General features: G+C 34.3%; 2 protein-coding genes across 6 annotated transcripts in view; both read left to right on the top strand.

Moving 5' to 3' along the window:
- LOC122522151 overlaps positions 1 to 24,029 on the top strand; it is a 73,369-nt gene extending 49,340 nt beyond the window's left edge. Inside the window, exon 4 of the mRNA XM_043642971.1 lies at positions 23,043 to 24,029. Within this exon, the coding sequence (XP_043498906.1) occupies positions 23,043 to 23,074 (32 nt within the window). The 3' untranslated portion in view covers positions 23,075 to 24,029. The remainder of the gene's footprint in view (positions 1 to 23,042) is intronic.
- The window catches only part of LOC122522150, a 231,103-nt gene that overhangs the window by 79,583 nt on the left and 126,430 nt on the right, over positions 1 to 25,090 (top strand). The gene's annotated exons all lie outside the window — the stretch shown is intronic.

Genomic DNA, 25,090 nt, shown 5'->3' with positions numbered 1-25,090 from the left:
TCTCCCTCTAATAATTATTCTTAACTATTCCAAGATCTCGGAGATTCCTATTGAAAAAAAAAAAAAAACCGTCTAAACCGTTCTCGGTCGCTAACCTTTTATAAGAGATATTTTAACATAACCGAAACGTAGAACGTTAAAACGTTAAAAGCATCGCGTCGTGTTTTTCTTAAGTATCTCTACGCTCGTAGAATTAATTAAATATGATAATCATTATAAATTTCTAAGTAAAAGCCATTTTCCCTTTCCCCTTATTCTTAAAAAAAAAAAAATAAGGAAGAAGTAAATAGTGTATATATACATGTTGATTACGGTAGAGTGAACGAGTTTAGCACCCAAACTACACTCCGTTTCGCTTCGTTTCACCACGTGTGTTACGATAATATTAAGATAACGATGTTTAAATACGCCGATAAAGCTTGCGTGGCGTTATGCGAACGACGTCTTACATCTGCAAGCATTTTATCATCCCGTCTCTCTATTTTCGAGTTATTCGCACGACGAATTCATCGTTCATCAAATCGATACGCATTCCATTTTATTCTTATTAAATTTTTATCTATTCGTGAAAAATGAATCCGTGATATTTCTAGAGATTGGGAATTTCTTTTGGATTTGGATCGTGATCATAAAAATTGTTGTAACCGCGAACGTATATGAGCAATTGTTATTTTAGGATTCGATTCAAAATAGAATTTTTTTCGTCTAGTCTTGTGTTTCAATTTTTAAGATATGCCATTTTGTATTTCGATCAAATGTCAGAATTTTTATTTAAAGAATCTTGGATCGAATGTCGGATCCTGATTTTTAAATCAGTTCCCGAAATAACGGATACGTATTCGAACAAATTTTCGAATAAGTCGCAAAACTTTAAAGATCTCAATCCGAACAAAATCGGAGTCCTTGCTGTCAATTATTTTAAAATAATATTTAACCTTATTATGACACCACATTTCATTTTTTGTAGAAAATTTATTTTACTGACTATAATGATTTAAAAAACGAGATAGATTGTTATAACGACACTTAATTTAATAATTCCAACAACGAATAGATTTATTTCAAATAATTTGAAACGTTTCGATTGAAAAACAAAAAAAACGAATAGTAGATCAAACAGGATGATTTTTAACGTTCGTTGACTTTTACTCTTCCCGAAGATGAACGAACGTACGAACGAACGACTCTCACAAACGAGTAGTTCCTTATATCACGTGCTCTCTAAACAGGTTGTAAATAAGACGTGCGTGGGTGTACGTAGTAGCACCAGTAGTAGGAATACTAGTGGAAGTAATAGTAGTAGTAAAAGAATAGTATATCGACACAAAACTCTTTACTGTGTTGTATCATTTGGTTGTTTCGGGGCCACAAGGAAAGCGTGGTTTACATGTTGTGTGCTGTTACCATGACCTCAATTCGAAATGAAACGAAACGAAACGAAACGAAATGAGGGACGGTATAAAGGGGGGTGGGAGGGGTTAGAGGGTAGTCGGGGAGGAAGGAAATCAACGAATCAGGGCCTCGTTCGAAATCTCTCCAATGTCATCCTCTCGATTCCATATATCGATTGCTTCACCGATGAAAATTAAAGATCCACACTCTGTTGGCCTCCATAGCGTACGTATTTACTGTTACTTCAGAGATCCAATAGGAATGGATAATGAGAGAGGATTCTTCGTTGGCCGGTACTATTGTTGCAATTTTTTCGGCTAGAAAGTAATCGGAACGAACGAACGAATGAATGAACGAACTAGCTAGTTTTGCTTTTCTTCGGATTCCAAAAGAATCTTCGAAAAGGTTCGATCTTGATCAAAGTCTATGTTTTGTTGTTGGTTTCATTTTTTTTTTCCTTTTTTTTTTATTATTATTAAATATCATACAATAATATCAATCATCTCGATAATTTCCATTTGTTATTTAATCGTACTCTGTTGGCGTAGTACGTAAATTAATATTTTAATTGGATATTATATAATTGACATATGTACAATACTCATGCTATTATCGATAACGTTTTGTGTGGAGAAAAACAATGAAATTATTTTACACGATTAGCTAGTTCGAAGATAGAATAATAACAGTAGTAATAATAATAATAATAATAATAATAATAATAATAATAATAATAATAATAATAATAAATAATAATAATAAATGATTAACGTTTTGTCGTAAACGTTATTAATTATTATTTTATTATTTAATCTTGTTTACGTTCAATCATTTCTGTGTTTATCTTTGGAAACAGAATGGAATAGATTTGTATGCTGATTCGACAATGCTGAAAATTAATAGGACGGGATAATAAATATTTAATTATATGAAGATAAATTATAAATGGTGTTTGTACAAAGGCACGAATTAAGTTTAAATATGGGCAACTCGTACCATCGAATTTTCGTAACCGGATGACGCGTGGCTACATGTAAGAGGTGAAAGGGCTTTCTCATTATCTATATCTTCCTCTCTTTCTTTCTTTCTTTCCGTATCTTGGTATAGCTCTATTAGAAGAACGAAGATGGTCGAAAGAGAATTAGGCCGAGGAGACCGTTGGGTATGCCGTCAGACTAGTTATCTCACAAATGTTCCCTCCAAAACCTGCTCGGCTAGGTTACAAACGTGTTTCTGTAACGCCGCAACTCGAATTCTCGCCTCACACGGCGCCTATCTTTTTCTTTTTATCCATCTTCTTCTTCTTCTTCTTCTTTTTTGTTTTTTCTTTTTCCTCTTCTATACGATCATCGTCTCGATCGACTAACCGAGATCTTTCGTTTTCAAATCTTATCTCGTTCGATTATTTTCGTTTCTTTTTATTTATTTTTTTTTTTTTATTGCAATCAAATCGTATTTATTTTTACTAATACCTGTACTTTAATCCGTACAAGATTTTTTTCATTCTTTCTTTCTTTTATTCATAAATTATTCACGCGATTATTCTTATTAATTTGATTGTAAGAAAATTATTCGAGCTTACTTACATACGGTCTCTTATCTCTTCAGACAATTTGCGCACACACACATACACACACGAATAATTGTTATTTTTTTTTATAGATACATTCGTAATATTATGCCACTCGTATATATGTCAAATTGTCAACTACTTGACAAGATCGAGTGTTGAAATTTGAATATTGATCCATGTTGTTTGCATGAGGTCGTATCTCGTTCTCGTTCCAACAACTTTTTCGTGGTTCGTTTAAAAAAAAGAAAAAACAGATGAAGAGAAAAGAGTTAGACATATATATATAAAAGAAGCAAACAAAAAGAGAGAACAGGGCGATCTGAAAAGAAAGAATAAACCTAAAGGCATTATCATAATAACTGGTAGCCTAATAAAACGATGGGATACCTCATCGAAACATTTGGTCGTATGCATACATAGTATATATTTATACGTCACCAGAAAAGATCGGGGGAACGAAGAGAAGAGAAGAGAGGAGAGTAGTAAGCGAGCAGGAGTCGAACCCGAAGAAAAAAGATTAGGGTGGGATTTGGGGGGTGGGGGGGAACTGGTTTTCGGAGGACGATCACGCCCAAATACTTGTCACGATCGTTCACGAGCTCTCGCAACTCTCAAGGAACTTGTAAACGAAACTCTTATGGTTTGCTTTTCAAGACGATCAGGGACAATAACAATGGAGACTTTTCTGTCCTTCGGCGATCGGCCGATAGTAGTTGCCTGCGGCAAATCACGATTATACTTGAACGATTTTACGCTCGATTGATTTTAAGAAAGTAAGATCGGTAACGGCATACACATAGTTAATCGTTTAATACGATTTATGAGGATGTTTTAATATTAGATTGAATTGTCATTTTAAATTATTGTCCGATTGTAAGGAAAATTATGTCAATATGTTTATTTATTATTTTTCATTTTGTTACAATTTTATTATAATGGGATATTTGTGTAATTAATTTATAAAGTGCTTTGAACGTATAATATTAATTTTCCTTTTTATTAGGCTAAAATACTTTCTCTAATAAAAAAAAAATAGTATTATCACGTTTTTTGTAAATAAAATTTGTTATTGCGTATATAAATTGTTTATAATATACATTTTTGAGCCAAGTATCATCAGACATTTGTTAAGCTTTCTTCTTTTGGAGAAAACAATGCCACGTGTAATCGTTTAACGTTAAAATAATGTTGAAATTGATTAGTTCGTTTGGTACGTTATCGTACGATTAAATACCTAGCATAATATTTTCTTACTGTTAGATTTTCTAAGTGCATTTAGATTTCAAGTTTAATTCGACCACGAAACGTTGATTACCAGGCAGCTCGTAAAGCTTTCAACGTTCGTACAATAAATATGTCTAGAGTTCGTGATAGGAATATTGCGAGTGGAATCATTATCATTGTAGTAATTGGTGGTTCGTGCGGTCTCATTCGGATCCATTGGAGTTCTTATTACGATGGCGGTAGCGCGCTATCTATTTGGAACGTTTTCATCTCGGTGGTTCCCCGACGGCCACTAGAGTGCTCGTATCGCGATCGTTTTAACGTTCGTGTCGGACAAATTAATTACACTGTTACCTATCCGTATTTCAATAATTATATCTACCGTAAGGATCTCTCCAACTTCTCCAGATATTTATTTAACCGAACTTCGATCATACGATCTTAAGATACATGAAATTTTTCTCGCTATCTCTTTCTTTCTTTCTTTCTTTCGTTCTCTTTCTCTCTATCTCTATTAATATTATCATCTTAAGAGACACCATTAACAATAACCTATAACATTTAATGGATAGCGATTGTATTCTTGATCGAACGATAGATAATAATCATATTAAAACAGGAGAACCGGTCGTTTTAAATTCGTAAGACACTATAATCCAGTGGTTCTCAAACTTTATAGATTGTCCGGGTACCTTTGGTGAAACTAGATTTTCTCACTTTTTAAAATGGCTAATGATTCTTTGGAAAAATTAGATAAAAAATATATAAAATACATTCGAAATCACACAAAAAACATTGAACGAATTCGATTAATTGTAATAATTTGTGGGATGGATGGGACTGTTGGTGACCGTGAATTTTCTCAAATCGTGGAATTATATTGAACACAGCAACCCTCATGAGATTTTCGTGCGATATTTAATTTGTATTATATCAATTACCGAAAACACAATTAAGAAATTGATAATAAAATTAAAATGATGTAAATTGATTAATATTTTACGGTGGTCCAAAACGCGAAGGTGCTGAACACTTTGGGTACCACTGGTTCTTCTTATTTTTTGTTTCTAAATTCTCGATCAAGGAATTAATTAGCAGGATTTCGTAAAAGTTAAATCGAATAAGATGAAACGAGTGGTTAGGTTTTGTTCCTTGTAGTTAACGAAGGTCGTTCCATATACATATATTTATATAACGCAAATATAGAGAGAGAGAGAGAGAGAGAAATACTTAGATTATTTTAGTTGCGCTTTAGGTGTCATCAATGAAACAATTAACGAATCCTTGCTAATGAAGGAAATAACCAAGTATGCTACGGATCGTTCTATATGTAATCGAAAGGAAAATAGGATAAAGCGGTTGCTAAATGGACCAATTATATGAGACTGGGAATGGCGGGGGCGCGAAAGTAGAAAAACGCAACTAAATGGACTAGTACTTGCCAAGGGGACGGTGGTTCGTGTGTAATATGGTGGTGGTGCTTGTCGTAGAAAGGTAGGTGTCGGAATTCTCGCGGTGAGGGTTTCCAACGCTCAAGAATTACGTTTGCCAGAAGTTTCTTGGCAAACAGCACGCGTTCCAACATTTTTCCATCCTCTCGTTTTGGACTTGTAAGAGAGAAATACGCGTTATGGAGAGTCCTCTTCTGCTAATACGTTGACATTTATTTTCATCTCGAAAAAAGTTTTTACATAAATTGTCTGTAATTTTATATATGTATATATATATATATATATTTTTTTTTTTCTCCCAATTGTAAATTAAATTTGCAGACGCGTTCTTTTAATTAAATAATTTCGAAATTTTGCGAGCGTAGAAAAATTAAAAAAATATTGTTCGGAAAATTTTGCTGTGAAAAAAAAAAGAAAGAAACTTTTTTTAACGTACTGTAATTTGTTCGTAATTAACGTTAATTAAGTAATAACGTTTTCATTTGGAGATACTGTTTGTTGAGTATAGTTGAAAAAAAATAACTTTATGCGTGACGTGTTGAGAAAAATTTTTTGGGTAATTTTTAAATACAAGGGTACCTAAGGTTCATCAAGCAGTAAAATTCTTTCGTTGACTGTACCTGCTCGTTAAGAGAATTACCTCGGGATCATTATGTTCCTTATATACATATATAGCCATTCTTAAGGGCTCATCTTCAAGAATCCATTTAAAACATCACCTGTCTTTATCGTTATACTACCATCGAACGAAAGAACGAGTAATGAGAGTTCGAGTATTACCGTCTATTATCGTTATTATTAATTTTTTCTTTTTTCTCTTTTTTCATACCAATCGTTGCATTTCATTTAAACCCTCGAAATAATATCATTCAAAAATAATAATATTTCAACGAGTACGATATATTATTTTTATATGTTGCTTTATTTGAAATGTCGAGATTACGTCTTTAGCATTATTTATTTTTACCGATATTTTTGTTTGTATTTTTTTTTAATGGATCAATTTTGATTACGACATATGTTGCGAAACGTGTATTTTAAAAGGATTGAAATTATTCGTATTAACTTCAATACATTTTAGGATACGGTTAACACCCTGTGTATATTTTCATCACCTACATAGGTTATGAGAGTGATTTAATAACGACGTTTTTGCAAAATGAAATGGAAAATGTCATGATTACTCTCTCTTTCTCTCTCTCTCTCTCTTTCTCTCTTTCTCTCTTTCTCTCTTTCTCTCTTTCTCTCTTTCTTTCTACATTAATTTCCATTTGCAGATTCAGTTGAAATCTGCTGCCGGATAATATCTTTATCTTCGTCGAGCCAAACGTACCATCCATTTTAATTAATTATGAAACACGTTTCCAGCTGGCTCGTCGAGCTTTCATCGTCGACCCACTTTTGCGACGATGTCTCTCAAATCGTCGCTCGTTCATTTTGCAATTTCATTATAATATACGATTTGACTATTTGATTAATCCTTGATATTATATATTCATACGTAAATATATTTATATAGTAAAAAGAAATAATTCAATTCGTTATAATTTATCGACTTACGTATACTTGATATATATCTGGTTTTAGAGAGTAGAGAGAGACTTGAATTTTTCTTATTCATTTAAATGGTTAACTACTAATCCGGGCAAAACTAACTCTAGCACGTGGAAAGGGTTTTCGCGCGAGATAACGTATGCGATACCGTAGCAGTTTAACGTTGAACTATAAATCACGTTCGCATTAAAGCGGGAACCGGTGGTTTGTGTTTCTTGCATTCGGCGGGCATCGTTTCCACGCGATCATAGTAGTCTACGTTACACCACCGACGTATATCACGTCGGGGTTTCTTCTGCGTGCGAACAAATTACATCTCCGATTCGTGAAGAAGAGTAAGAAAGAAAGAAAGAAAAAGGAAGGAAGGAAGGAAGGAAGGTAGGAAGGAAGAAAGAAAGAAGGAAAGAAATAAAGAAAGAGAAAGAGAAAGAGAGAAAGGAAGAAAAGACAGGGAGAGAAACGGTCACGTTTGAGCATTGCTTTCGTACAGGGGCAAAAGCGGAACGCCTTATCTCGATCCCCTTTTTTGCATCCTTCAACTTCAGAGAGACGACGCGCTTCAGAATGCAGAAAGAAAGAAAGAGAGAGTAAGATATATATATATATATATATACACATATACATATAAAGAGAGAAAGAGTCGCAAAAAATGTGCATCTGCCGACTCGCTCTCGTAACAACTACGGGTGTGATTATGTGCAATTACCTCGGAGTGCTTTCAGGGATCGATGAACGATGTTTAGTGAAAGAACACAAGAAAGAGAGAGTAAGAGAAGTGAGGATGAGAGCCATCGAGAAATTGTGAGAGAAAGAAAGATAGAGAGATCCTTCGAAAGGTGGATATTTGTACGAGCAAGAGAGATGTAAGAGAGAGAGAGAGAGAGAAAGAGAGAGCATGAGTACGTCGTAAAGAGCATGACGGTTAAAACATTTTAAGCCCATTGACCTTAATAACAGGTCTTCTTGCCGCTATATCGGCTACCAGCCAATCGCTGAGCTTACATATAGGTGGTCGCTTTTCTTTACTCTCTAACCTCCCTTTGCTCCCCCCCTCTCTTAACCCTTCTTATCCTATATCTCTATGACCCTTCCGGTCCTTCATCATGCTCTACTCTTCCTTTGCTATATCCACCACGACTTCGTTCTTTCCTACTTTTATTTTTTTTTCTTCCTTTTCTTTTCCCCCTCCATCTTCAACCAACCTTTTTGACTCGTATATAATATATAGAAATTTATGCGGATGTTAATCATTCGAGTAGTTGATACTCCTATCCGGTATGATTGCATTTCACGTTGAAAATTTGTTCGCCGTTATTATATTTATTCGTGGAAATTTCTTCTCCGTAATATTATAGATTATTATACGAAATTTAACCTTTATTTAACCTTCTAAGAGTTTCAGTCGAATATATTCATTTTCATGAGAAAGGGGAAAACATGTTTATTAAATTACGTTAATATATATAGAGAGAGAAAGAGATATGAGCTCCTACTTTGTATACGAAAAAGGAATTAGAACGAATGAATTTCTAAAAGCGAAATACCTCTTTACTTTTCATCTCTCTCTCTCTCTCTCTCTCTTTTTGTTTCTCCCTTTTGACTGTAAACTAGTTGAAGATATTCGAAAAGCTTATTTGATGATTTGAATCGTGTAACATATAAATTTCCAGGAAGGTTATTACTGCACGAGTATGTACATGGAATTATTCATCGTTCTCGCACAGAGATGGTAATTAATTCGTTATTCCATCAAATTATTTGCGCGTATGTAAATATACATATAAATATGTGTGTGTGTGTGTGTGTGTGTGTGTGTTGGTCGGAACTCGATAATAATTTAGCGAAAGATCGTTAAGTGATGTCGGTAGATCGGAACGTCGATTTATTCGATAGAAACGCAGTAAACTTCGTCGCTTACAACGCAGGTGCAAAGTAAGTATTTATTCGTGTAGGAAAGTCTTCGCGAGAGAAGCAACTTTATTATTCGAGAAAGATGAAGTTCCCATCGTACGAAACCAGTTTCACACACGAGCTTCCGGATTGTCAACTCTTAACGGAGAGAAAAAGGGAAGAAAGAAATAAAAAAAAATAAAAAATAAAATTGACGCGTAAAGAAGAATCGTTTTAAATAATTTTGCAATTTTCCAAGATCTTTGCGGTAAACAACGAAGGAGCAACGACAAAACTCGATTGATTTCATAATTTTCTTTACTCTAGACGCTTATATTGCGCGATAAATTCTTAGCACTTTCGTGGCCTCGTTTACACAAAATCAGGCACTTCTGGTTGGCTACTTATGAAATTGCTTGAAAATCAATCGACACGATATTCGACATTTCTCATAGCTTTTCTTACAAAAAACTTGGAGCACGTTCTTCGCATAAATCATTTGTAAGCGGTAATCATCGGCCGTTATCCTGACTCGTAAAGAGTATAATCTCTCTGACGGTGTGTTTCCTTTTAAGCGGACTCTCTTCGTATCGCTCCATTTATTTCGCAGTATCGCCGATTTGTTATTTTTCTCTTTGCTTTGCTTCGTCGATCGCCGTTTAACGTATATCCCATGGGGGATATCAAGAAGTAAACTCGTAACTCGCTAAGATATTATATCATTTCTAGAGTAGTCTTGGATTATGTACAAGCCGGAACAATTTATAAAAGAAATCTTGTTTGGATTTATGGATCTTTCAAATCTCATTTACTTTTTCATGCAAATCTCGCCATTGTTATTTCAATGATTTTATTTAACGTCATATCTCCACGCTACTTGCTGTAACTCGCTAATATAATACATTACCTAGATTTTGATTTGCTACATTGTTTCTAGCGTAGGAGTATATACTGAGTGAAACTTTTTCTAAAATAAATCATTTTAGATTTATAGATATTTCTAATATTATTTCCTTCTGTACGAAACACTTATTGTCATTATATTACAATAAAATAAGATTATTATACTCCTGTACGAAGTTAGAAGATTATTGATTTATTTTTCACGCATTCGTGTATTTCCATCGTCTTGAATGTAGAACGGAAATGACGATGTTAGGCGTAAAGCGAAGTAGAGAAAAGGGAGTACTTACTTGGTTGATCCTATTGTAGGGGGTATAATTGGATTCGTCCAGAGTCTCTGTCCACTTCGTTCCATTCCCTCCTCTTGTAACATCCTACAGAACAATCTAGTCCAGTGGCAGGCTCGTCTATCGTCTCCCTTTCTCTTTTTCTTCGCGAAATTGCTTAGCCCTTCGTCTAATCCCACTCGTTCACCTCTAATTTTCTCCGACCACCTTTTAACCACTTTCCTCACATTTTCAGAATAAAATACTGAATAAAATCACTCTTATAAATTATTTCATTAGTTCGAACATATATTTTACACGAGAACGAATAATTCAAATCCTTTTTACAAATATACAAATATTATTTCTCGTGTTTAAATTTACATTGTTGAAAAAAAAAAACAATAAATTCTTTCTTAATAAATAGAATTAGCTTTTAACTTTTTGAAGAAAGTCGATTAAAAAGGAATAGAAAGAAAAAAGAAAAAAGAAACCAAAGAAGAAGTTTCGATCAGGATGATATAAAATCACGAAAAGAATGTTCTCTTCTTTTAATCAGACGTCGAAAGCGGGCTTTCCTCCTCGAATAGACAAAAAGTTTATTTCTATCGTTGAAAATCTAACGGGTCGGTCGGCGGGGTTCGGTGGGTTTTTATGATTCGGACCTGACGTGAGAATTCCTTAATTTGATTACTTTCAACAACGGGCTCGCCGTTACTTCCTTTAACGTCTCTCTCTCTCTCTCTCTCTCTCATAGAGAGCTGTGAAGACCGCCCATGATGAGCGCAGCTGCACGATAATGGACGTGCTGGATGCTGGACGTGAAATTGTCTAACGAGAAACAAAGAATAAGAGAGAATGAAAAAATGAGAGAATAAGAGAGAAAATAAAGAGAGAGAGAGAGAGAGAAAAGAGGGAAAGAGAGAGAATGAGACGCTTATTGCGCTTGGGCCAAAGGCGGCGCGCGCGCCTGCATTCTTTCTCTCTCTCTCTTTCTCTCTCTCTCTCTCTCTCTCTCTCACTCTTTCTTTCTTTCATCGTGCAAAGAGATACTCGTACTTTATCCTCGACAATAGGTACTTTAATCGTTGCCCGACAATTTCAATGTTCTTCCGGGCGATTTATTATAATCGCCTTGGAAACGATCTCTCTCTCTCTCTCTTTCTGTCTCTTTCTCTCTCTCTTTCTCTCGTTCTCTCGCGCTCGCGACGCTACACGATTTATTCCGGTATTGTGCTCACCCTTGCAGCGCGATCGAAGTACCGTAACGAGGGCATGATCTTCTCGATCGAACCGAACCTTCTTCGATCTCGAGCACTTCGTTTCAAGTCAAGGAAGAGAATGGGTTATATACTTTTCGAAATAGTGGATGGATAAATCGTGTGCGAGATGCTGTTTACGGATCAGGAAACGTAAGCTTCGACGAATGAATTATTTCTTCTTCGTTCGAGAAAAGAGAATGGAGAAATATATGTTAAGAATATTGAATGAAAAGAGAGAGACAGAGAGAGAAAGAGAGGGAGAGAGAGAGAAAGAAAGAGATAATCTCGTCGACAATTTTATCTTGAAAAAAAAAATAAAAACTTCTCTAATCCGAAATCTACCTTTCGATATTACTGGAGCTTCGAAATCCACAGTTCAATGATCTTTTGCTATTCTACGAGAAATATTATATATATATTTTTTTTTTCTTTCTTTCTTTTTTTTTACTTTCATTCGTTTCTCGTGATTTATTTCGTCGCTAGACGAACGATTGGAAGTTTAAAACGTCGTTATTGAAATACATTAAATGAAATCGTGTCGCCGAGTTACTGCGGTGCTGGACTTTCCACGTAGTTTCAAACTAATTTAAACTCGGTTGAATATAGTTTTAAAATATTTTTCTCTTTATATATATGATATTATTTTTCCAGTATATTCGATAGAAAGAAATGATTAATATATTAAATATATACGATATTATTTTACTGATTGACAAAAATTCTTTGAAGCAAATTAAAAGGTTTATGTATTTCGATTTACATTGTCAAGTTGTGAGGATCCAATCGATCGATCTTCTTAGCCATCGGCTAATTTCGTAAAAAATAAGTCGTCCTACCGATCAATCGATCGATACGATGCGGTGCGATGCGATGCGATGCGATGCGATGTGTCCGATTATCATAGCAATGGTTGCGATGACGGTGGCGATGGAAGTAACGCATGTTTAGCCAGAGGCAACGCGCGTTCAGGTAGAAATTATTCGTCACTGCCATAATTATTTATAGGCCCTCCCAACTCTCAGTGCGTGTCGCTTCCACGAACGCTGATTTGAATATTTCGAAAGTGGTCTTTCGTTTTAGATGACGGACACCTAGTTATTAAAGTTCTACCTTCGATCCTGTAGCAACGGAAAAAACGACCAACGCGAGAATAAATTATGGTGTATAGCACGCGTAGATTTTCGGGGCTTTTTCGTTTTTTACATCGGTATGCCAAATATTTCGATTGTACGATTGTAATGATCGTTTTTTTCTTCATTTCTTTTGGTATTGTTGGTCCCTTTTTATTTGCACGACAAAAAATCATATAAAATGGTATTACAATATACATTAAAATTAAATCGTTAAATCGCTCGGCTATTAATTAATCGAATGATTGATTGATATCATTTTCTTTCTTTTCTTTTCTATTTTCTTTTTTTATACGGGTTAATGGTCCAAACACGTGACAAGAAAATTACACTGTTTGCCCGAGTAATTTTGATAAACTTATGATATAACGAACATGAAAATTGATAAGTATCGATTATGATTCGATCTCTTTATGAAAGATTGGAAGTATCGTATTCAGGTTCGTGAAATAATTTGGATCTAATGCGTTAAACCATGACAAATTTATGCGGGAAAGAAACACGATGTGAAAGGAATTAGATAAAGGCGATAACGTACCCGTATTATCTCTTGAAACTGTTTAGAAACAGGTTTCCACCGTGTTATATACGATCAAGATCTTATGACATAAAATCGTTATAGAGTTTGGACGCGCTTTAAACGCGTGGGACAATTATTTGCATTATGCTAATAGTCATTTCGAATCGTGCTAATTGATGAAATACGAATACGCGCTTGTGTAAGTTAGTTTCCTGTTTATTTGTTAACATTAACCATTTATAGAATCGTAGTATTTGATCAATAGCTATTATATTATACAATTTATTTTTTCTTCCCATGCTTTAATCTTGCATTATATACATGAACTAATTAGTAATGAATACGTAATGAGATAAAAATTAGAAAAAAAAAAAAACAATTTACAAATGAACTATTGAATTTCGCTCGTTAATAAGCATCCGAAAGAAAAATTGTCTTTTAACGAAGTAAAAAACGAACAGCTGAGACACGCACACACGTGAAAAGAATAAAAAGGATATAAGTATATACGTACGACGTACCGTTTATATAAAACTCTCGGGATAGAAAGGAGGACTTCGTAAACTAGAAAAAGAAAAAGAAAAAGAAAAAGAAAAAAAAATCAAACGCCTGTAATAGCTCGAGATGTCTATCTCCATGAACGCAAAGCCGCTCGTTTGTATTAATTAGCCAAGAACTCTCTCGATTTCTTAACTTCATAATCATGACCGAGATTGCCGCTAAATGAACCGCATTTAAGCCGTTTCACTAGGCGAAACAGACGCGAGAACTGATTTAAAGTACCTCATTTGATTTAAACCTTTTCATTTTATATATTTAACCATCGGACTTAATTCCTTTTAAAAAAGAATCAAGCTTTTTCAAATAATTATTTTAATCCAACACAAAGTAGACTGATTACATTGTTCGTACTTTTATATATATAAGACTTTGATTATTAATCAAATTATTAAAAATCAAATAAAAATATGGTATTTAAAGCGAATGATTTAAATATTAATCGTGAGTTTAGAAATGATTTTTTAAATTAAAAACGCAAAGTTGATTTATTATATTACTTTCGTCTAAGATTTTGTTATTATTAGATAAAAATAAGGGTGAGAGGAGAAAGGTAGATAACGAATCGATTAAGTATTTTATTTTTTTAAGATGGATATTAGAGATGATTTTTAAATCGATCTTATAATATTATTCAATGAATTTCAAATTTTAAATTTAAATTGGACAAAGCACGTTCGATGTTTTTTCGATATGTTCGACGTACCATACCGAAGAAACGAACGCAATATTTAATTACACTGTCTTCCTACATAATCTGCTAGCAATATCGATCTCGTGGATTAAACTGACAATAAGATTGTCTTGTCATTTGCAAAAGACAGTTCCGTTGCTTTCTCTTCTCTCTTTCTCTTTCTCTTCTTGTCAATCGTTCGACTCGTTTATAAGCAGACATTTATGTTGTTACGAGCTATCAGTTAGGAAAAAGCGCGACGTTCGCAAAAGGTAATTAATTTACTTTCGAAGATTTTATCGTTAATTTCATTCCTCCCCCGAGGAAGATTTTTTTTTTTTTTCAATGAACATCGGCACGAGAAATGTAGGTATAATTAAAAATGAATTTATCGAGGGGAAAATGCAGCTCGTTTAGTAGATCTATTCTCGAATTAAACGTTTTCTTTTCTGTCGTCGCGACGATTTTATACAAGTAAGAATATTATTTTTTATTTTATCACACAAACCGAATAGATATTTCCTTAAAAAATAAAAGTCCAAACGAATCTCGTTAGAATAAAATCATCGAATTAATTAGTAAGGAAACATTTACCGAGAGTAATTTTGAGAAGGTATTAAAGATGGATCATAAAAGTTTGATAGAAGGTTGGTCTTAAAAATAAAATTCAAGGAGACATTCTTATAGGGTAATTGTGGATAAGATGAGGAAAGGAAAAATAAAGAGAAAGAGAACCAGTGAGAGAAAGTAAGAAGAGGAAGAAGAAGAAGAAGAAGAAGAAGAAGAAGAAGAAGAAGATAGTTGAGTTCGATAAGGTTCCAAGTTCGGGCAGAGAGTCTTCTCTTCTTCTTTGCCATTGGCCTTGGAGAATGTTGGCATTACGGCCGTGACTTGACGAAAGATAACCTTCTCAGGAAAGTTCCTTCATTACCCGCGTAATTGCATCGTTTCGTGTAAAGTGTGTACACCTCGCGGCCGACACAACTCAGTACTACTTCATCGTCGTCATCCACCTCCACCCCTTCCTCCACCTCCTTCAGTTCCTCTCGTCGTCGTCTCTTTTACCAAGAGAAAATGATAGCTTCTACAACAATAACAAAGAGACAACCTTTCTTCTTCTTCTTCTTCTTTTTCTTCTCGTCGTTTTACGCGTTAACGAAAATGGTAGAAAAGTTGAAACGAACTATAGTTGTTGTTTCTCTTATTGTTAGTCTTTATTTTGTCTTACCGTTTAATAAAACGTTCGTAATTACGTTGCTCGCGTACATTTGTCAACGTGCGGTGATATCCGTTCTTTAGAACGGATTAGAAAATTTTTAATTAATGCGTCCTGGAAATAATATCTTATTTCAAAGCACGCATATACGTTTTTCTCCTTTAATAGCCGACAAAGTGTAACGTGAGAATAAATTTCTTCAATAGAATTATTTCAAACTTTCAAACGTTTTATTATTCCAAGTAGTATTCAAATTTTCCATCCTATTTCTTATTATCATATTCTCATTATTCTCATAACTTTTATTCTTATCGAATGCGAATGATTTAAAACGCGTTTATGGATTTTAGAATATCAAAGAATAGAAAATCAAAGTCGATAACGAAAGTTATAGTTTTTTCAACTTTTGGGGACGCTTTAATAAAAAACAGAGAGAGAGAGAGAGAGAGATGAAGATAGAGATAAATTGAGAGATAAATAGACGATACCGAGAGAGGAAAACTTTTCTTACGAAATTTGGACAAGCAAAGAAAAAGGAGGAGAACAACCACAACCGGAGGATTTGGAGTTACGCCAGAAAGCAATACCCTGAAATCTGTTAGACAACTCGATTTTGTCGAGAGCACCATTGACGGAGATAGATAGATAGAGAGAGAACGCGTGAGAGAGAGAGAGAGAGAGAGTATGAGAGAGTATGAGAGAGTATGAGAGAATGAGAGACTAAATGAGAGATAGGGGGGAGGGGGGAAACTTGTTTACCGGACCGATAATGCTATTCCGTCCGTTCCAGGGACGGCGGTCGTGTTTCTCCGAGAGCGTTAATGGACTTACGACGAATCGTAGGGATTTACACGGGATTACAAACGCGTTTACGACTAATCTCCGTGCGTGTGATCGTCACTCTCTCTCTCTCTCTCTCTCTCTCTCTCTCTCTCTCTCTCTCTGTCTCTGTCTCTGTCTCTCTCTTCTCTCTCTTACTCACTCTCACTGATTCTCTCAACTCACGCGAGATTTCTTCCCATTCTCTCCGCGGTTTTGAAAGCAATTTCCGGAAGGATTAGTGGTCACCTATAGGTAACGCGGATTCGAAATGCATATCCTGTTCACGGACACTAGATTTTACTATGAAATCGATCGATTACAAATTTCTTTTCTTTTATACGTTGTTTTTTTTTTTTTTTATATCAAGTTACGTATTATTATTTATTTTTTGTTTTGTTTCCATATAGGTGGATCATTTTAATAAAAGTATTATAATCGGTTGGAGTTCTGTTTTATAGAATAATTCGCGTTATTTTTATATATTTTTTATTTTGTAATTTTGTAATTTTTAGAAAAGAAATTTTTAATACGAAATAATATCTGTTGATAGCGTCTATTGAACCATTCGACGTATATACAACAATTGATTGAGAACATAAGTATATCACATATTAATATGATAAAAATGAAATAATAAATTTGTCTACGTATTACCTTTTAGGTGTAAAATTTCTTGCGAACAAATTTACAAACTAACAAACAAGGAAACAAAATAAATTTATTAAAAAGTTTTCAATATTGAATGGTATACTTTTAAATATTAAAAGAAATTAATCGAAAGATTTGAGAATTAATTAGCAAATGTATATTTTGTTGTAACTTGTTGAAAGGTATTCGAAGACAAGAGGCATATTTTCGCGAGAGATTATAAACTTCGTGTTGGCTGACGACGGACACCTTTCCGCGGATTGTCGTCGATAAAATAACCTCGAAGGATGACCGTAGGATTTGGCCTCTTGTCGTTTATCTGTCGCTAAACGCATCTGCGTCTTGTATTACCAGGAGCGGTAGTTTCTACGATCAGGTAATTTGCTTGCATAATGTGAAACCTACGCTCGACGCCCACGCGACCATTTAGTTGAGGGACCTTTTCTTCCTCTTCTTCTTCTTCTTCTTCTTATTCTTATTCTTATTTTTATTCATTATATTTATTCTTCTTTTTCTATCCTCCTCGTTTTAGATATGCTATTAAAAGATAATTTTCCAAGATCACAAATCCCATTTAATTTGATTCAAATCAATCGCAAAGCGTTCCCACACAGATATTTTTATATTTTTCATATTAAAATTATAAAATGCAAATATGAAGTTGAATAATATGCGATATTTATCTCTCTTTGATTGAACATATCCAGAAGATAAATATCTTTAATCGTATTTAATTAAAATTTCATATTTAAACGATACAAATAACATCAAATATATTATAACGATGAAAAAAATAAATACTCATTTGGTATAGTTCAATCGGATAAATAACGATATTCATTAATAGAATAAATTTTCCAAAGACTTAAACTCCTATAATAAATATATATATATATTTTTTTTTCCCCGTTATTTTTTTCTTCTTTTCTTTCTATGAAAAAAATAAATGTTCATGCTCGTTCGAAAGTATTTGCTCGAGCAAACGTTTCTCGTAAGTTAAACTTTTTATTGGTGACAGGGAAATACTGGAAATAAAGATTAGAAAGAGAGAGAGAGGTAGAATATTCGTAAAAAGTTAGCAATTTTCCGCGAGCGAGATAGTATTATTTAATACTTATCATTTAAATTGTCGCCCATAAATTCCCCCTCTCCCTCCACCCCCCCGGAGTTTCAACGTGAAATAACGTGCCTTATTTCTGTCTCTTTTTCCTTCTAATATCTCTTCGCTTCTTCAAAACGTTTTTATGGCGATTTAAGAAACTATTTTCTTCTCGTATCCTTCTTCGAAGCCTTCGGTGCTTAACTTTTTAGGGCTTCATCCTGAAGAATCGGTAAGATGGTGGCTCGTGCATACAACCACCATCACCACCACCTACCTTTTACAGCGCTTGTTCTCGCTTAACGAGATGCGTGTTCTCGCGTTGGGATAATATAACTGGCTGTTTCGAACGTTTTCTTACGATCCCTTCTCGTCGAGTTCTTTTCTCCACGGTGCGTAACTTTAATAGTAGCGAACCGAGGACTCGCGGTCTCTTATTCCCGCATCACTTTCCATATTCAGAAAATTTTTTCTCTGTTTTAATAAAAAAAAAAAAAAGAAAAGAGAAGTTCCAATGACAAGGAAAGTATTTTTGGTCGGTTTTTTTTTTGAACTCATTACATACAATACTTTTGCGCGACCAACGATTATTCCACGAACCGTGTATTACATTTAGGAACTTTTCCGAAATACAACTTTGTACCATCCACTTATATTATATCTTTCTTTTTGAAAATTGTTTTTTTTTTTTTCAAATATATTAGCCATTATTTCATAAAAAAGTAATTATTAGTAGCGTGTGAAAGTATTCAATAAAAAGGATACTTTTTCCAATCCTGATTTTTTCCCTCTCCTTATTATTAATCTCTTTGACGAGCTATAATTTGGATTAGCATAAATGTTGTTTAGTGATTTTTTGATTGAACGTTAACGATATTATCTTTTTTCATTCATATTTGTTAATATTTAGGAAAATATTTGTATAATTTAGTTAGATTAAAATTTATTATCGAGATTGTAACTATGAAATATATAAGATGAGAAATATAAAAAGTGAGATTGGTTGTATTCGATGGTCTACGGCGTTGTCGTCACGGAGGGAACACGATTAACTTTACGACTTCAGAAAAGATCGTCCTCGTGAGTTTAGTAATTCGATAGGGAGAAAGAAAAATAAAAAGAGAAAAAGAGTGGATCGTAGACCGCAGTATTAACTTTTCTTTTTCGAGGGTTCACCTTTTCTTTGTACTCGGCTTCTCTTCGAAGGAATAGTCACGGTCCCAAGGAACGAAAGGGAGAGAGAATGAGGAAAGGTTACAACCGAGAGATCTTTTGTGGTTATTAGACGAAATCGACCGACTAATCGCCTGCCGGAAGTTGCCGAAATAAATCACCTGCCTCCAGGTATACCGAGGAGTCGAAAAAAGGAATCGTTACGTTAAAATAAACATTGTTTTTTTTTTTCTTCTTTCTTTGTTTACATTCTTTTTCTTGCATCGTTATGTAAATGTTGTATTTAATAAATTATCATTTATTTTTCTTTCATTTCTTTTTTTAATTAGAAACAATTAAGCTAGGTATGTAGAAGGTAGTTATCAATGATCCAAAATTAAGTGAATTTTATTATGAATTTCTTTTTTTTAATGTCAATATATAGTAACTCTATTTCTATTAGATATTCGATTATATTTTATTCATTGTTATTTTAATATTATTAAATATTTTGTATTTAGTTTACAAACAGTGCCAGGCTTACGTGACGTAATAATTTTATTATTTCTATAATGCATGAGTTTTATTATTTAATTAAATATTTTGTATATTTATTAAATACATTTTGTTGATAAAGACAAATTGTCCACCAACCAAATTGTATGATTCGTTCGGCGTTTATATAATGTTTTTGATCATTTCGAGAATTAGTAGATAATCTCAATTATTCTTCAAATTATTTGGAAGGAATTAAAAGTATAAATTTGGTGGTGTGCATGGAAGGAGACAAATTAAAATCGATCGACGATTAAACCGAGCGTAGAAAGGTTTATCGAGGAGGGATTTTCGAAAGTTCTTTGGCTATTATTAAATCGTTGGAACTTCTGAGCCCTCTTCATCTTTACTTTCCCTTCGTTTCATTTCGAAGAAACAACGATGCTCGACTTCACCTTTATCGTACTTTCTTCCCGCGACTAACTTTGAATATTCAGTTGTTTTACCAGTCAGGAAGGAAGGAAGGAAGGAAGGAAGGATTGGAGTGAGTTTAAAAGCTAAGATGAAGAGAAGAGGCTATATGATTTCAAAAGGCAAAAGGGGGATAAGCTAGGCTGAATCTGGTATACTTCCCTCGTTTACCAATTAGCATCTTGTAATTTGGATTCAACTCTTACCCACTAACGAATTTTCACGATAATATCTTACGAATATACTCTCGAGTATATCAATTCTCGTTCAATTATTCTTAACCCTTGTGTAACAGCAAGCAACTTTCCAGTTAAACATTTTTCAACATTTTATTTCATTGTTTTTTAATATCTACAAAAATTTAATGTTTCATCAAAATATTAATTTCTATTTAATATTACGTAAATCTTTTGTAGACATAAAAGAAACTTTGATAATAGAGAGTATGAATGTTATCGTAAATGAAGATGTTTCTATTCGCCATAATGGATGTGTTGTTTCCTAATTGGATTGTGTTAAATTTGTAATGGGCCACAAAATGCCTAGCTGCTGTTACCAAAGTGAAGAAAGTGATTCATTTGCGAGAGATTTTCAGGAAGTTCTCGTTGAATGTTCTTCCAAGTTTTGCGAGAATAATGCAGGAATACAGTTGTATCTTTATAATAATATACAGGAATTTTAGTTTACCAAAAGTTCTTACAAACTTGATATTACAAACATTTAGATAAAATTATCATTGCAAATAGATGTTTTGGTAAAAAATGTAGAAAAACTATTCATCAAATAATTGTATTCATTATAAAAACAAAAGAAAAGAAAAATCATTCCGAGTGGGGTATAAAAAAAACTTATAAAAAATTCCACCGCTCGTTCGCACTATTTTCTCCTATTCATTCATTTATTCTTTTTAAATTACTTAGAAGAAAAAGAAATAATAACATCAAGGGGAAGAAATAAAAGGAAAAAAAAGACCATCACCAAGAGGGGTTCACGAATCGTAACATTTTTTTTTCTAGAAATAGCGAATACTAGGTATTCTACTAAGTTAGGAGAAAAGTTGCGATCCGTCGCGAGAGAGTGGAGTCGAGAGAGAAGGAAAAGAAAAAACAGAGAGAGAGAGAAAGAGAGAGAAAACCTGGTAGAAAGAGCTTCGACTTTGGCCGAGGCGAGTTACGACCTCGTTTCCATAAATTCTGGATTACGCGGGACAACCTCGTATGCCACGTGCGCGCATTTACGCGCGCGCGAGTGCTCTCCTATGGTAGTAAGGGGGAGGAAGGGGGTTCGTGGGTAGGTAGGTGGGTGTGTAGGAGGAGAAGTATACTCGGGCATCGTTGAAGACACGCTCAAAGTCCCTTTTAGCGGTGCTTTCAACGCTTTTTCCATGGAAGCTGCTTGCCTGCTCAAATATTAAAATAAGCGAGCAAGAGAAGCGGAAACATGCACCGGCTTACAAAAGAGATTTTCCACTTTGCCGAGGGTCGGGGTGCGTCGAGACCGAAAGAGAGAGAAAAAGAGAGAGAGAAACCCATGAGAAAGCAGAGAAATAGTGGAGAGGAGAGGGTTCCGAGAACGGGAATAGAAGGAAAGCAAAAAAGGGGTTGAAATGTGGCAGGTGCAACGAAAGTTTCGCGTTTCTCTACTTCCCTTTCTCTCTCTCTTCCTCTCTCTTTTTCTTTTTCTCTTTCTCTTCCCTTTCCATAATCGTTCTTTTTTCTTCCTTCACTCCGAAGGTAAAACAATTTCTCGTAGACAAGACGATAAAGTTTGCGAATATGCTCGATCCTTGATCTACATTATTTTTGTTTACATTTCAAATAGAGTAGGAAAGGAAAAGATAATTTATGTATGCGTTACTTATACCTGTTCCCTCTATTTACATAGAAAAACATTGTTTTGTTTTTTTTTTTAAATGATTTTTCATAATTTTACTAAGCATCGATTTAACTTGTATTGTTTTATCAATTATAAAGATAATAATAATCATTTTGTTGGATCGCAATATCAATATTTATAACTAAGAAAATTTATTTACGTTTTCGTATTTTGTTAAAATAGTTTTATTCCCTATGAATAAAGATAGTATGCCGAAGAAATAATTTGCGTATATAAAGAGACTGCAGGGGTATACCGTGAAATTCATTTAATCACATTTTCCTCGTTTACTTTGCCAATTTCTTTCTGCCGAAAGTATCTTTCATCGTGCGACAAGTGGTCGTTAATCATCGCTATGATGACAAACCATTGGTCTTTATATTCTAATATAAATGATAACACAATCTCTGACCTCGAACTAGGATTTTCACAAATTCCCATTTCTCATCGACGTAGTATCCCATTATACATTCCTATTAAAATAGAATACATTCGCATTGATAACCGATCGTTAATCACGTCCTCGTAAAATCATTACGAGTCGATGTGTGTGGTGCTACTCATCGTTCGTTAATTACATCAACTTAATGATACCTAAATAAAATGATAATGGCGGTCGATTGTAAATCGTGTTACTTTTTCTTACGTCATTTCCTGTTCGATGCTGACTTATCATTAAACTGACTGAAATCAAACACGAGACAGACATTTTTATTTGGTATTACATGCATATACATCACACTCAAATTAACATAAATATCATATGTCGAATCTTGAAAAGAATTTTCAATGCAAATGAGAAATGCACTCTAGATGACCTTGAACACGAGTACACTCATCTAATCGATTTTTTTTCTTTCTGTTACAGGTATTAACGTTTGCCGTATTTCTCGACGATAAAGAAAGAGGAAGAGGGGTCATATCTTTAAATGACTAAATGATGGAAGAAGAGGATGTCATCTTTTTTTTTTATCTCATGCTTTTTTTCTCTTTGATATTTTCAACTCGATCACGTACGTACTTTTGCAGTTGTGTCAAGTCCCGATATTAATAATGAATGAAACCTTACGTATATACGGAGTGTTTCAACATATGTGAAGTAATCTTCAGGGGTGGTTTCGATACGCTACTATAAGAAAAAATACAATTTATACGATTATACTCGCATTCAAGAATTGTTTAATTTTGCTATAATTTCTGCGACTTTCCAAATTCAGTTAGGGATTGCAACATAAATTTTCAGTAGCGTTGATCTAGATCTTGAATTTTATCTTTTTCAACGTGTCAAGAAGAAGAAGAAGAAAAAGAAGAAGAAGAAATATAGAATGATTTTACGAGCAAGAGATTTCAAGTAATTAACGATCTTGACGAATCGTAATGAAATGGAAAGATAGTAAAGATAATTCTCGTAGCCGAGTAGAGATATCGCGATTTAAAATTGTAAAATATTATCATGGTTCCTTTCGTCGAAAAACCTCGTGCGAGATAATAAATAGTTTATACATAGCAGAACGATGTTCGCGATTTAGTTTTATATCGCGTTCTCACGCGAGATCAAGATACTCACGTGTAACCGCTAGTTAATGTGACATTACGCACGGTCAAATACATTATCATTACATACGTAAATATATATGTATATATATATACACATGCATACACATGTTTGCATGTAAGAATACTTGTTTAACTGTCCGGGGTGGTGTAGAAACCGTCCTGTATTCAAACGAAGTCGGACGAAAAGAAACGCAAAGGGATAAAATTGGATAAAATTACCGAGATAAGATTAGTGGACCGTGCAGTTATTCGGGTCGCGAAAAGGTAGAAGAAGAAACTGGGAGGAAGGGAAGAAAAAGAGAAAGAGAGGAAAAAAAAGAAGAGCGACGCGAAGAGGTGGACGAAGAGACTGGGGGTTGGAAGGAGGGGGAGGGGGGTAGAAAAAGGGTATTCGACGAGCGAGGAACTTCCCGTTCGTTGTGCGCTCATATACGCTCCACTCTTAGGCGATTAAAAGTAAATCGTTCGTCCGCGCTTTTGCCGGTTTTCTTTTTCCGGCCTTTTGTTTTGGCCGTTGGGTATGGTGGTCGGTCGGTAGGGCGAGTAGGGTGATACGAGAAGAACGGAAAGCCGAGAAGGAACGTGGATGTCGAATGGCACGAAAGGTGGAAGACGAGAATGAGTTGGTAGATGAGAATGAAGAGGACGAAATAAAGAAGGAGGAAGAGGAAGAGGGAGAGGGAGAAAAAGTAGAGGGAGAGATTTTTGTCTATACGTAGCGTAAGGTAGAAAGATTATAAGTGTCGCCTTCCATTTGCTACTCTTTTTTTTTTTTCTTTCCTTTTTATCCAAAGAGGTTTTTATGCTTGACTCGAGAGACCCGGACCGAAGTAAAATATCCATAACAAAGTCCTCCTCTTGCTTCTCCCTCCTCCCCTTTTCCTCTCCCTCTCTCTCTCTCTCTCTTTCTTTCAATGTCTTTTTCTTGTCCCGTTATCTTTTTTTTCCCGTGAGAGCGAGAGAAAGAGAGAAAAGTAGTTAAATAAATCGCTTGTAAAAAAGGCATAGTTTGCTTTAAATTGGACCTTGCTAAAATTAAGATAAAGCTTCAGAGCTACGACAGACAAGAGCGCTACTGCTGCTGGGGTATAATTACTCTTGTTTATTGCTCACTTTTTTCTTTTTTTCTCTTTTTCTTCTTCTTCTTCTTATTCTTATTCTACATTTATTTCATTTTCTTCTTTTGTAAAACTTGTTGATTATCGTATCGTCGTGTGGGGGGGAGGGGTGAAAAGTGGTTATTTCTATTTCGATCAATTCAATATACGATTTCAACGTTCGATTGTTAACATTTTTTATCAAATATAATTTTAAACAGAATTTCTTTACATTTCTTTAAATATATAGTTTTGTTAACTC

The sequence above is a fragment of the Polistes fuscatus genome, unplaced genomic scaffold (genome assembly GCF_010416935.1).
Source record: "Polistes fuscatus isolate 324 unplaced genomic scaffold, CU_Pfus_HIC Scaffold5, whole genome shotgun sequence".
NCBI lineage: Eukaryota > Metazoa > Arthropoda > Insecta > Hymenoptera > Vespidae > Polistes > Polistes fuscatus.
The sequence above is the reverse complement of the archived record's forward strand: the minus strand, read 5'-3'. Positions and strand labels throughout refer to the sequence as shown.